Here is a 14,773-nt window from a genome sequence, read left to right as displayed (position 1 = left end):
GTAGACACATTTGTACTGGAAATCAGTGTAGTTGTCACAGAAGTGCATAGTTCAAAATTCGGACATCCATGGGGTGGATTTACGGATGCTGCCACATAGGAGACAGTTTGATGGTTACTGTAGGGAATCTTCAGGAGGAATATAAAAATTGAGAGAAGCATTTTTGGGGAGTTAAGAGCTTGTGGAGAGAAAAAAGAGCTGTGAATTCCAAAATGATGAATAGTTCATAATTTTAGGAAACAACACAATAGAAAACCTTTCACACTTGGGTCACCAATAGCAACGGACACCTCTCCCTTTTGTGAAAGGTGGACAATAGAGCGCACATGCCTCATTAATTAATAATTATTGTTTTTGGAGTGTGGTGATTCTATAATCAATTTGGACCACTACATTAAAATGACCTAGAAAACACACCAGTAGCATGTTAGGCCAATTCTAGGTCATTTAACCATGGTGGCCTAGAAAACCCAAAGTTAGGCCACCACGTTCAAATGAGCTAGGAAACACACCAGAAGCATGTTAGACCAATTCTAGGTCATTTATCCATGGTGGCCTAGAAATCTCAATTTGCAATAACTAGGCCACCACATTAAAATGACCTAGGAGGCACACCTGGGGCATATTAAGCTAATCATAGTAATTTTATTATGATGGCCTAGAAAACCCAAAGTTAGGCCACCACTTCAGAATGACCTGGAAAACACACCGACGGCTTGTTAGGTCATTTTTAGGTCATTCAACCATGGTGGCCTAAAAACCTTAATCACCAAAGTTAGGCAACCAATTCAAGGCTCAAAAATGGTTCAATTTGTCCAAAAATCTGGGGTTCGGGTTTTTTTGGAATGCTGAATTGAACTAAATCTTTCGATGTTTGGATTTTTCAAAGCCTAAAACTTTCAGTGATCGACTTCTGCACCCCGGACCCTTGCCAATACAACAGTACCTGCACCCCAAAGTTTAAAGGATACAACTGCACATGTTTAACTGGTCTAACCGATGTCAATTGTAGTACAAGTAAGACTCGTAGTTTCCTCCAATCCCTAAACTACAGTAATCTACAGTAATCGATTTGTGTGTTCCTTTCAAAAACTCTGACAATCAATGGGTCAAATCACCGTGTAATACAAAAGACGATCAAGCGAATTGCACAAAGGGCATCAACACCTTTACATGCAGTTGTAGTGATAAATGGGTGGATACGCTGTGTGATTTGAGTGAGTTTTTGAAATTCTAGATTTTTTTAATTAAACAAAATTCAGATGCTCTCATCAAAGACGTCCTTATGGCGATCTATGGTCGTGTGGACCTCACCATGATCTCGGTAAGTTCTACCATAGAAGCTCTGCATTCTATTTAAGCTCCGTCCATTTCAGCTTCTCAACGACCTAATGCAAAACCCATCTCAAATCAAGGATATGGTACCGTTCATCACCGGGTTACTGTCAGATAGTGAGAGATCCGAGTTGAGTTGGGATGTGTCGGATTTGTTCACATGGATTGCTTTTGAGGATCAGAGATTGGATATGAAGTGAGCGGGGATTTTTTTGGAAGCAAAAATTCGAAATGCTATTTAAGCGGAGGGGGCAGTTGAACTTATGGACCCAATTCTAGAGTTGCCACGAAGCTACCAGCTGAGCTACGGTGTCGTGAGCTAAGGGGGTCGAGCACAATGCCTCAATTTTGAACCTTTATATCTCCGTTCCTGTAAAAGATATCAAAAAGTGGTCAACTGATAAAATGTTTAGCATAATATTACCAATAATTTTTTAGTTGCCCACTTTTTGATATCGTTCATAGGAACCGAGGACAGCTGAGAGAGCCCCTCCCCCCGGTTTCCTGCGCACCAGCGCCCGCAACTTTGAGCCTATATATCTCATTCCATGTGAGAGATATCAACAAGTGGTTAACTGATAAAATGTTCCTCATAAAATTACCAATGTTTTGTTAGTTGATTACTCTTTGATATCTTTGACAAGAACTGAGATGACTAGGCTCGAAGTTGAAAGTTAGAAGAGGCGTGGGTTGGGGCCATTGTATTAGAGTGGGTACGGTAGCTTTAAAAAATTGTTTTTCAGCAAAGACATTTATATGTGGAACGATGTGGTGTTGGGAAATTGCTTCACTTTCAACCATCAGGATCATAATTTCACATACTTGATGAGACGATCCGGAAGACATGGAGGTCCAAAATTCCAAAAAAAAAATTTAATTCAAAAAACATTCAGGAATACAAGCCTTCATGAAGACTCGTCAAGACGAATATGCTCCATGGTACGACACAGCAGCGATCAACGTTTTTATTCATAATCGGGATGAGTACGTCTTCTCAGAATCCGTTCGGTATAATGCTGAACCCAATGCCGAGTCAACTATCAATATTTTTATGGTACTGTAGTTTGTAGGCTTTGTAGACTTTGTAGTCTATACAGTTTGTTGTCTTTGTAGTCCTTGTAGCCCCTATGATCTCTGCCAACTTCCTCGCAATTCTTGCCTTCAGGATTTCAGAATTTTTGGCGCGAAGTCGAATTTTTTGAAAACCCTCAATTTCAGACAAGGTACACACGACTTGGTGGACGATACGGAAAATGTGTGAAGAAAACTTCCGAGGTCAAAAATTACTATTATCCGGGTGCCTATACAACAGATGTGAGCTTTTATAGGAGCAAACCCAAACCTTCAACTTTGAGCTCAATTATCTTGGTTCCTTTAAAAGATATCAGAAATTTTCCAACTGATAAAATAATGGTGATAAAATGATAAACAATTTATCAGTGGACAGAATTTGGATATCCTTTACAAGAATCAAGATGATTGATCTCAAATTCGACAAACTTTTCTCGAAACTTCCAAATTCCCAGGGCTGCCTACGCACGTGCTACCAGGACCGTATCCAGTCGGAATGCAATTGTATGGATCCCAGGTATCCAAAAGCGCCAAACGCCACGTCTTGCCAGCTATCGGAGAGAAGTTGTGTGACTGATGCTTCTGAAGCCGCCGGAGATCCGTCCACGTGGCCGACGTGTGTCTGTCCGTTGCCGTGCTCAAATCAGGAGTACTCCGTTACCTGGAGCAAAGCGAATTTTGTGAATTTGGTAGGGATTTGGGGTTTGGGATTTCTTCTTTTAATCAGAAATATTTCAGCCTATCTCCTGTGCTGTCTCATCTGATGTACCAGCTTGTCAGACCAGATATTTGGATAATTTAATGATAAATGTCGTCCTACCACAGCTCGATTTCAAAATCTATGCAGAGACTCCAGCGATGGATGTAAGTTTTAAAACTTTGAAATTGTGAAATTGTGAAAATTCCATAGCTTTCTTCATTTTCAAGCTAGAACTTTGAATTTAGGTCCATTTGAATCTCCGGAAATTCCGAAATTTTTAAAAATAATTGTTCCAGTTCAACAAGTTCCTTTCCCAACTTGGAGGCCAGTTGGGAGTACTGATGGGCATCAATTTGGTCACTTTTATTGAAGTTGCGTTCTTGTTTTTCGGCCTTTTTATGGTCTGCTGTCGGAAATATGATAAATAATTTTTCAAATGAAGATGTTTCTGTTGAGAAGTGTTTTCTTAATTTTCAGAAATTCAGAAATTCAGAAATTCAAAAATTCAGAAATTCAGAAATTCAGAAATTCAGAAATTCAGAAGTTCAGAAATTCAGAAATTCAGAAATTCAGAAATTAAGAAATTAAGAAATTCAGAAATTCAGAAATTCAGAAAATCAGAAATTCAGAAGTTCGGAAATTCAGAAATTCAAAAATTCAAAAATTAAGAAATTCAGAAATTCAAAAATTCAGAAATTCAAAAATTCAGAAATTAAGAAATTCAGAAATTCAAAAATTCAGAAATTCAAAAATTCAGAAATTAAGAAATTCAGAAATTCAAAAATTCAGAATTTCGGAATAATCCCGACCTTAAAAACCTTAGCATTCTTAAAGCATTCTGAGGACTTTCAGATTCTCTGCCACTGATAAGATACATATTTCTCTCTCTCTCTCTCTCTCTCTCTCTCTCTCTCTCTCTCTCTCTCATTTCCTTCCATTCGTCTTCCACGTTTTTATTTATTATCCCCCATCTCTCTATCCTCCCCAACCCCAAGAGCAGCAGCTGTCATGCGCCTTCAAAATTTTTTTGCCATCTTCTTCTTTTTCTTCAGATCCTCTCTTCTCCGCCAAATGAGTGACAAGTGGTTCTGGTGATAGATTTGTGACAAGAGAGAATTTTTTACTACTACCTGACTCATTTTTTTTCTATTCTTATTTTTTTTTCTAGTCCAGCTTCTGGGAAAAATTGCTGAAAATCTGTGGGGCTGAAAATGGCGAGTTTTCTGAAAAGACTCGTGGAACATCGCTCGAAATCCCCACAAAAAAGAACAAGTCACAATAGGAATGGATCATCGGAAAATGGACAAATGGTAAGTATTTTTTAAGAATCTGGAAGTTTGTTCATTTTCAGTGTTTTGAGACTTTCAAACTAATTTTTTGAAAATTTCGTAACTTTTAGAATTTCTAGGATTTTGGGGATTTTCAGTTTTCTAACCACTTGAAAATTTCTATAATTTTCAAAAATGTCTAGGAATTCCAGCGTTTTCCAAAATTCAAATTTCTCAGATTTCCCGCCAAAACTTCAAACCGTATGCTCCGTATGCTCCAGTCTGCTACCTACCCCTCCCACCATCTCCAACTCCAAACTATCAGAGCCTTCAGCAGAAGAATAACCATAGCAGTAGCAGGTCAAATGTGAGTCGTTTGAAATTTAAAATTTTGACGGATTTTTCAAAACGGATTTTTCAGTTGATTTTCAGCTATTTTCAAGAGTTCGGAGCTCGGCTATCAAGTATTCGATCACTTTGAAAATTTTAAAGGGTGTAAAACAGACCAAGATTGAAAACTTTGCGTTTTAAGAATTTTCCGAAAACTCCTAGTTTTCCAGCCACTTGCTTATTTCTGAAAGATTCCTTTTTAAAAGTTTTCAGTACAAAAAATGCATTTTTAAAGAAAAAAAACACTATTTTCACCCTTTAGAATTCAAAATTTTTACTTCAAACTATCAAAAACAAGATTTCCATGCTTTCTTACCTCTAAAAACCAATTTCCAGCCCGTTCGCTCGATTCGTCGTAAAGTTTGGTGTCTGGTCTGCAAACACTTTGGTCTACATGGTGTTTGCAGACGGAACACTAGATTTTACGAAAAAACGATCTAGAGAGCTGAAAATTAGTTTTTAGGGAAAACCGGGATGGGAAACTCGTTTTTGATAATTCGAGCTGAAAATTTTAGCTTTGTAATTTAGAAAATTCAAACTTTTCGTATTTTTAACCCTTGGCCAGGTTTTGTACTGAAAACATGAAAAAACAGCTGTCTTTCAGAAACTGGCTAATAACTGAAAAACTATGAATTTTCCGAAAATTCTGCGAATGCGAAGTTTTCAATCTAAGTCTGCTTTACACCCTCCAAAGTTTTCAAAGAGATCGGAACCTTGACAATCGAGCTCCAGACCTTGAAAATGATCAAAAAGACTGAAATTGAACTGGAAAATACGTTTTTACAATATCTTGATGACTCTATGTACCAAATTCTACTATTACTTCTAATCATAGTTGCAAAATCACGGGCCGGTCCGCGGGCCGGGAAGGGCCTGGGGTCAATACTAAAGCTGATTTTTTCCCGATTTTTCAAAAAAAAAAAAATTGAAAACTAACTTATCTGGAACCAGTTTTGAAAAAAAAGGGAAAATTTGAAAAAAAAAATTCAGTTAAGTGAGGCGGGCCGGACGGGCCGGGCCGGGAAAATCTTCCTATCGGCCCGGCCTTGCAAGTATGCTTCTAATTTTTGACATGAAAAATTTTTCTACTATTTGAGTAAAAAAAGAGAGCATTAAAAATGAGATATTTCGGCGCTAAAATAACTAGAGACGCAGACGACGAGACACTCTAAGTGTCTGCGTCTCTTCGTAACGTGGAACCGCTGTAGCTCAGCTTTCAGAAGTGCTAGAACGTTGGTTTCCAGACCACTGAAGATAGTCGAAACTGCTAAAAAACAACTTAAAATACGTTTGTTTTTGTATATCTTATTGACCGGTACTGTACAACGATTCTAGTTGCAGTAACCCAAAGTTTTCAGACTTGCCAACTATCTGATATCATATTAAGCGGTATTTGAAAGTTTTGTGCCTGGAAAATTCGATTTTCATAGTTTCATTCAACTCAACCATAATTTCAGGAGTCATTCGGAATCCATTCCTGGAACACGGAGCCGCGAGAAATCGACGACGTCTTCTACCCACCATCCAAGTCTCCACAATTTGAAGCTCCAGTTCCTGGACCACTTATGAGGGCTCGATCACATTCTCCAAGGAAAATGAAACGAGAATCGAATGAGGAGAGAAAGCTGAAAAGCAAATCAAAGTCGCCACAAAAGAAAATGGGTCCGTCTACAGCTGTGATCAATCAGATGGATTATCTGAATTCTCAGTGTCATTTGGAAGGGTGCAGAGCTGATATTGTGGTTAATGTGAGTTGTAGAATTGATTTTGGAGTTGAAAATTTTCAAAAATGACGTTTTCTAGTCCACCCGATTCATGTTATGTCGCCACCAACTCTGCCATGCTTCGGTATTTTTCAAGGACCTACTTAGTGGGTCCAAGGAAAGCAATAAGGATTATCATGTGAGTAATAAGACTAATTAACAACTTAATTACTCACAACTTTTTTAACTTCTTGCCCTAAATATCCTAATTAAAAATTTAATTACTAATAATTTCAAGGTTAACGTATCCAGCATGTCTGATCCCACCCCATCGACTCAATTCCGGTGGTTTGTGGAGTCGTGTATCCCGTGTCCAGCGCTTAAGGATATTTCAGGTATGGTCACTTTGAGCTCAATTATCTCAGTTCCTATAAGAAATATCAATAAAGTGTCAACTGATAAAACATTGGTGATACTATGATAAGCAATTTATCAGTTAACAAATGTTTGGCATCTTCTACAGGAACCGAGATAATTAAGCTCAAAGAGCACATATAAGGTTTTTTCAGATGAAACCCTAGAAACCTGCATGCGGCTCTCACAAAGGTTCCAAGCTAAAGGCCTCGAACTTCGCTGTATGAAATATTTAATTGAAAATGTAAAAATATATTTATTAGCGATTGTTAATTACCCAATTTTAGGCACACCTCCGTCAACCAATTGTGGCGCTTTGCTGGCTTAATTGGGCACTTAAGCATAATTTCGATTCTCAAACTCATTCTGCACTCCTTCCATCTGTATCCAGATTATCATTGAATGCTTTACAGAGGCATAGGCATATGATAACAGAGCATATTTATTCAGATATAATTACGGCGAAATTGAGAAGCACTTATGATAAGGTAATTAATTGAAAATGGACTTTACAGGGTTTCCTCTAACAGAAGCCAACAAAAACCTTTAACTTTGAGCTCAATTATCTGGAATTCTATGAATCAATTAAAATTAATCTAATTAGTGACCAATTAAGACCGTACAAGTATTCCTGGCGATTCACAAAATTGATCATTTCTCGGCGGATTTGGATATTTGCCCAAGGTGTAAACGAACCAAGGATGGGATGAAAATCAAGGTGCATTGTGATCCATGCAGGTAATAAGGAAGTTAATTGAGCAATTAACTCTGTGAAATCCAGTATTTTCGAATCTCAGAATTTCTGAATTTCTGAATTTCTGAATTTCTGAATTTCTGAATTTCTGAATTTCTGAATTTCTGAATTTCTGAATTTCTGAATTTCTGAATTTCTGAATTTCTGAATTTCCGATTTTCAGAATTTTAGAATTTCTGAATTTTTGGATTTCTGAATTTCTGAATTCCTGAATTTCTAAATTTCTGAATTTCCAATTTTCAGAATTTTAGAATTTCTGAATTTCTGAATTTCTGAATTTCTGAATTTCTGAATTTCAGAATTTCTGAATTCCTGAATTTCTGAATTTCTGAATTTCTGAATTTCCGATTTTCAGAATTTTAGAATTTCAGAATTTCAGAATTTCTGAATTTCTGAATTTCTGAATTTCTGAATTTTTGAATTTCTGAATTTCTGAATTTCTGAATTTCCGATTTTCAGAATTTTAGAATTTCAGAATTTCAGAATTTCTGAATTTCTGAATTTCTGAATTTTTGAATTTCTGAATTTCTGAATTTCTGAATTTCTGAATTTCTGAATTTCTGAATTTCTGAATTTCTGAATTTTGTAACTTCTGAACTTCTCAATTTCTCAGTTCTTTTTTTTGCTTTTCAAAATCAATTTTTGAGTTATTTCGTAGTTTTCCAACTAATTGATTGACCTAATTAGTCTTAAATTGACATTTCTCTCTCAGAAAACAAGTCGGGTGTGATCGTTGCTATCAAGAAGGCTGTGAAATCAGTGCTCGAGAAGATCTTCAAGCATTCTTCAAGTGTCCTCATGGCATGACCCCAATTAACGACACCACAGATGACTGCCATTGTCAGATTCCATATATGGCACAGTATTTAGGTAATTATCTTTTAATTAGGCTAGAAAATTGTTGAAAAATGTGGAAAGTTAGCTGAAAAATCTTTTTTAGGCTAATTAAACATTTCCAATTAACCCTAATTATAGGAAATCAACCATCAATGCGCTACCAAGAAACCAATGACGAATATATGGTTCCAATGGATCAGCAATCCAAAAATGAGCGAAAAAATCGAAAAAAACAGCAAAAATCGGAATTGTTGAATTTATAAAAAATATTAAAAGATCAATTTCAATTTTTCCATTTTCACATGTTTTTGGCGTAGGCGGCATTTTTCGGATTATCCCTTTTACTGACCAGAATTTTTTGTCCTCTTTCGATTTTGTAAAAACATTGTATGTTTTGGTTTTAACATTTCTTTTTTTGGTATTTTTTTCAGATTTTTTAATTTTCAGAACTTTCAGATTTACCTAAAAATGAACCATTCCCTATATGATCTCTATCCATATTTGTACAAATCGACAGATGCGAAAATTCACAAAATACGCTCTATTGATAAAACGGGATGGGATGATATTTTTGAGCCAACTTATACTGCCATTGAGCATTCACATAGGTTACTGTCGGAGTGGTTTGTGGATACAGTATCCCTGTTGGCCAGTATGGCCCTTTGTGTTTTTTTGTGGAAACGGAAGAAGTTGTTGCTGGAGTTTGCGGTGGGTTTTTAACTTTTTATTCTGAAAGGAAATCGGAATTTTCTAGAATTTGAATCTGGAATCTGGAATCTGGAATCTGGAATCTGGAATCTGGAATCTGGAATCTGGAATCTGGAATCTGGAATCTGGAATCTGGAATCTGGAATCTGGAATCTGGAATCTGGAATCTGGAATCTGGAATCTGGAATCTGGAATCTGGAATCTGAAATCTGGAATCTGGAGTTTCTCAGAATGTGAAAAAAGAATATCCGAATCCCAATATCCAGAACTCCATCTCCTTTGCCACATTCTCCGCCCAAATCCTCTATTGGCCATTCTACCTCCTTTCCACGTGGCAAACAATGTTTCTCCTATTCGGAAAGGCTCCAGAATACCCCTCGATTCTCCATTGCTCACTTTTAAGACATTTCGTTTTGGCATGCTTCCAGTCGGCGGGTCTGATTACTGTACCAATCGCCGTCGATCATATTTGCTTGGTTTTTTTGAAAAAACGACTGAAAATTTTCAATATGATTGCTTTTCAAGTTTTTATCACTTTTTCAGAGGTAAGTCTTTATTTAAAAGTCTGAAATTTTGAAAATTCGATTTTTGAAAAAAAATTTGATTCCCAAAATTCAAAAACCCCATAACTTTCTTAATTTTCAACCGATTTTCATGATGTTAGTCTTTAAAAATGCCAAATCTTTTCGATTTTTGAGAAATTCAAATTCCCGCTAAACCACTTCCAGCTTTTCTTCACCCTGGCTCATCTAGCAGTTGGAGACATCACAATCAATGACATCTGTGCTCAATGGATAGCATCACCGGACGTTTTTTTAATTTCCATGTCTTTCAACAACACATTGTTACTTTTTGCGGTTTTAACGAATTTTACCCTGGTCATGGTTCAAATTTTTGAAAAATTTGTTTTTAAAAGTGAGTATTTTCTCAATTTTGGAAGAAGTTAAAATCCAAAAATTCAGAATGCGGAAATCCGGCAAAACTGTGCTTAAATTATTCAACTGTACTTTTATTACAAAGCTCTACAGAACTGATTTTGTCATTTCCACTTACAGTAAGACAGTGGAAAGTGCTACTCGGTGAAGGTGAGCACGAACTTTGAAAAATCGAGAGCCAAAGATAGCTCAAAGCTCGAAGTTAGTTTTAAGCTATCTCAAAAGTTTAAAGTTAGCCTAAAGCTCATAGCTAGCTCAAAGTTTAAAGCTAACTCAAAGCTAGCTCAACGCTAAAAGCTAGGCTTAAAGCTGACTCAGCTTAAAGTTTAAAGCTAGCTCAAAGATCAAAGTTAGCTCTAAGCTTTGAGCTAGATCTAAGCTAGCTTGAAGCTCAAAGCTAGCTCAAAGTTTAAAGCTAACTCAAAGCTATTTCGAAACTCAAATCTAACTTAAAGCTAGCTGAAGACTAGCTCAAAGTCCTAAGCTAGCTTAAATATCAAAGCTAGCTTAAAGCTCAAAGCACACAAAAAGCTAATTCAAAGCTAGGTCGAAGCTGAAAGCTAGCTCTAGCTCTTTTTTTCTCAAATTTTAATTTTTCATAAAATTCCAGGAATCCGTCATACCAATTACTTCTGTGCGTACGGCTACATGTTCTCCTCTCCTGTATTTTCATGGTCCCACTGCTCAGCATGTTGTGTATACCGAAATTTCGACTGGAATTCTCCAAACTATTCGGTTGCTCGAAATTAAAAGCGACACCGAAAAGTTCGGGAACTTTTAATTTTCAAGTTGTCTATACAAAATGAAAAAATTTTTTATTCGAAAAATCAAAGATCTATATTATGTACAACCGGAAAATTACAAAAAATACAAAGAATGGCAGAAAGCAAACCAACCAGTAATTTTTGGGGAAATTGAGCAGAAATATTTTTCAAAAAAAATAAAATAAAATTATTCAGAATTTGCACTTGTTGGGGTGGCAAAAAGTCTCGGGTCCTTTTTGCCTTCACAAAAGTCACCAGTATTGCTTGTGACACATTTTTCAAAGTATTCCTCCAGTGGATGGGCATAATCACTATCCCAATCGCGTTTGAAAATGTCCTGAAAATTGGAGTAATTTCGAAATACCGTAAAACCTCTAATAGAACGACACCAGGATCGTCCACTTTGAGCCTATATATCTCACTTCTTTTGAAAGATATNCAAAAAGTGGCTAACTGGTAAAATGTTGCTGATAACCTGATAAACATTTTACTAGTTAACCACTTTTTGATATCTTTCAAAAGAAATGAGATATATAGGCTCAAAGTGGACGATCCGGGTGTCGTTCTATTAGAGGTTTTACGGTATGTTTAAAAAATGGTTGTTTTCTTTATTCTAGTTTAAAAATATTTTCAAAGTTCGGAAATTCGGAGGATTAACGAAAATCGGTGATAGAAGGACAAACCTTTGATAGAAGGAAAAGTCAACTTTGATCTAATTTATCTCTGTTCCTTTTGGAGGTATCAAAATCGGTTTACGGCAAGAGGGGAAACGAATTCGCAGGGGAAAACAGCGAAAAAAACATTTTCGAACTTTTTGGAAATCCATATTTTACTGAAGATTTTCAAAATTTCTATGCCAACTGATGTTAGAAAAGATCGGATGATTAACCAGGGGTGGGCGAGGAAGGGAGAAAAATCCTCACGTTTTGCAAATTTTCCGCCCTTGTTTTGCAAAACGAGATTAAAGGCCGACACGTAAAAAATAAATGTTGAATTTTTAAAGCGATTTTTAATAAAATTGTTCAAAATTCAAAATTAATTTTCCACGCCATTTTTTACGTGTCCAGACACATCGGCAAAATTATGTGCGCCTTTAATCTCGTTTTGCGCGTGTTTTTCGTTTCCGACGAAAGCAATTCGTTTCCGACGAAAGCCGATTGCTCGCCCAGCCCTGTGATTAACATTAAACAATTACAATTATAAAATTTTTTAAAAAAAATTGAAACAGTGAACATTTCTTCCATTCAAAACCCATTTATTCGAAAAAAGACCACAGTTCTAATCCAATTTTTGTCCTTTTCTTCTTCCACGATTGCTCAGTACAATTGAACGCCAGTTCCAACCACAAGTACATACAATTTGCCGCTACGCAGCGGTTTGTATCCCGGCAAATGATAGAAGCGAAGATTCGTGTCTTTCAGTGACAACGGTTGGAGATCTTCCATGCCACGTGGCTTGCGGATACTGTAGTACGAGTTGCCGTTCGCGATTGAGGTCCTGAAAGTACAGTAATCCAAGAAAGTTTGGTAAATCGACATGATTATTGTCATTTGAAAGCTCTCGAGAAGCCAAGTTGAATGGTAGTTAAGTCATAATTCTAGGATTACTGCAACTCGAGATATGGTAGTTTTAGTGGGAAAGTCAAACTACATTAATCCAAGAATGTTTCTTTTTTTTACTAGTCATTATTATGCTCATTTTGAAGCTCTAAATGAGCTGAGTTCAAAAATATAACTTTCCGAAGAAATGGTTCAAACTAGGAAAGAAATCAAAAATCGGTCCAACCGCGAAAAGTACAGTAAACCCTTTTTTTTTTGAAAATCTAGTCATGATTATATTTATTTTGAAGTTTTAATTGAGATAAACCCAAAAATACTGAATACCAAAAAACTGGAAAAAAACCTAGGAGAAGTACGGTAATTTCAAAATTTTCAAAAATCCTTAACTCGGTTCATTCTCGTCAAACAATGCCGATTTTTGGCTTAAAATGACTGAAATTATATGAAAATTTGGAATTTTTGACCTACTCATAGGCATGAAGAGTTTTAGTCAACTCGGCGACACGAGTTTGAGACGGGAATTGTAGTCGAGTTGGGTACGGTAGACGTGGCTCGACCATCGCTTCACAATGCACACGTGAACATGGAGCACTTCCCATGGACCTTCGTTCTAGACGGATTACTGTAGTTTAAAAAAACCCTGGACGTGATTATACTCATTTTGAAGCTCTCACTGAGCAAGAATTTTGAGAAATTTGGGGTTACTGTACTAACCGAGCGAAGCGAAATCGATGAAGCCATCGAATCCAACCGACGTCCGGACTCAATTTTTGTCTGTCATGTGTAGCACGTTCGATGCAATCCATGTGGCAGCATCCGGGAGAACCTGAATGAGCAAAGGAGCATGATTACATTTAAGAACTTTTCTCTGTTTCAAAAATTGTGTTAAATAGGTAGACCGTTCTTGAAAGCTTCCGTGTGGCATTACTGGTGTTCATTAGTTTTCACAAGCAGAAGATTATGAGAGAAAATGATTTGAAATTAAAAAAAATTGTTTTCATAATTTTTACAGATTTTAAAAAAATTGCTCACCATCAAAAAGCGCGGTGCTCTTTTGCGATCGACGGCACTTGTCGCAAATCACATGATCACATCCAAACTGTGCCACGTCACCCAGATTCACCACTTTACCACAAGGTCCGTCGCATTGGATTTCTGGAAAAATTGAAACTACAGTAATACTAAACTCCTGAATTTCTGAATTTCTGAATTTCTGAATTTCTGAATTTCTGAATTTCTGAATTTCTGAATATCTGAATTTCNTGAAATTTCTGAGTTTCTGAATTTCTGAATTTCTGAATTTCTGAACTTCTGAATTTCTGAATTTCTGAATTTCTGAATTTCTGAATTTCTGAATTTCTGAATTTCTGAATTTCTGAATTTCTGAATTTCTGAATTTCCAAATTCACTAACTTCCAGTCTTCATTCCCTCATGTACTTTTGCCATTGATGACGTCATCTTCAGACCCACGAATTCCCGATCATCATCCTCATCTGACGTCTTCTTATTCTTCTCCAAATCAATCCACGTCACACAGTACTGACGAGTAATGCCTTTTTCATCCATTGAAGTCGTCATCTTCACATCCTGCACATCGATTTCATCCAAATTCTGAGCAATGACCATTGACGGAAGTACGGTAGTTGATTTCTGACGGCCACACACTTTCCAAGAATTTGCGGACATGTGTTTGCGAAACTTTTCGGAATTTCTGGAATTATGAGGGCTATAAATGTCTAGAAGCTGTCAGACCTTACCAAACAAAACTAGGGCTTCACTTTTGTAGTTGGCGACTTCCTAGCTACCGTAGTCTTTCAGATATGCGCCTTTAAAGAAGTCATGTCTGCATCCTGTCTCCCGCCTGCGCTATTCGGCGCATAACTCAAAAACTACTGTAGCTAGAAAAAAGTTGTCAATACAAAAATGAAGCTCTTTTTTTGTGCAGCATTCACTAAAATTTTCAGAAAAATTGAAAAATTTTAGACTACTTTCGTAGGCTATTAAAAATACTATTTTAAGCCAAAGTCAATTTTTTGAATTTCCCGCCAAGCCAATTTCCCAAACAAACCCTCCATTTGTTCCCATCGTTTTGCCGAATCGATTCTGTTTTTCTTTTAACAAATCCGTTCCTTCTGGAATGTTAGGAAAATTTATGAAGAATAAATTGTCTTCTAGAGACAGTCGTGGTTCCTTTTTTCCCACCGAATTGGATGGAAAAACGGGGATTTTGAGAATTTTGGAACTGTCACGTGTTTTGCTTTTGGGGGAATTCGAATTTTCAAAGTTCACGAACTAGTTTTTGCATTATGGCGTGAAAATTCAGAAACTCAGAAA

At 36.6% G+C, this 14,773-nt stretch overlaps 3 protein-coding genes across 3 annotated transcripts; 2 read left to right on the top strand and 1 right to left on the bottom strand.

The window, feature by feature from the left end:
• Positions 1-2,160: 2,160 nt before the first annotated feature.
• CBG03530 lies at positions 2,161-3,534 on the top strand (the record flags this gene model as incomplete). The annotated part of the gene is given in 6 exon segments (XM_002638414.1): positions 2,161-2,226; positions 2,228-2,389; positions 2,554-2,649; positions 2,862-3,095; positions 3,145-3,270; positions 3,403-3,534. Coding segments are annotated over 6 exon segments (816 nt in total).
• Positions 3,535-8,940: 5,406 nt separating this feature from the next.
• Positions 8,941-10,921, top strand: CBG03529 (the record flags this gene model as incomplete). Its single annotated transcript, XM_002638413.1, is given in 7 exon segments — positions 8,941-9,184; positions 9,457-9,725; positions 9,811-9,870; positions 9,873-10,095; positions 10,143-10,267; positions 10,728-10,775; positions 10,778-10,921. Coding segments are annotated over 7 exon segments (1,113 nt in total).
• Positions 10,922-13,201: 2,280 nt separating this feature from the next.
• CBG03528 lies at positions 13,202-14,125 on the bottom strand (the record flags this gene model as incomplete). The annotated part of the gene is made up of 2 exons (XM_045238575.1): positions 13,202-13,264; positions 13,877-14,125. The coding sequence occupies 2 exons, from the start codon at positions 14,123-14,125 to the stop codon at positions 13,202-13,204; spliced, it is 312 nt and encodes a 103-aa protein (XP_045092421.1).
• Between the last annotated feature and the right edge of the window lie 648 nt (positions 14,126-14,773).

This window comes from Caenorhabditis briggsae (genome assembly GCF_000004555.2).
Source record: "Caenorhabditis briggsae complete genome, chrV, whole genome shotgun sequence".
NCBI lineage: Eukaryota > Metazoa > Nematoda > Chromadorea > Rhabditida > Rhabditidae > Caenorhabditis > Caenorhabditis briggsae.
Note: the sequence above shows the minus strand (reverse complement) of the source record. Positions and strands in the feature narration are given on the sequence as shown.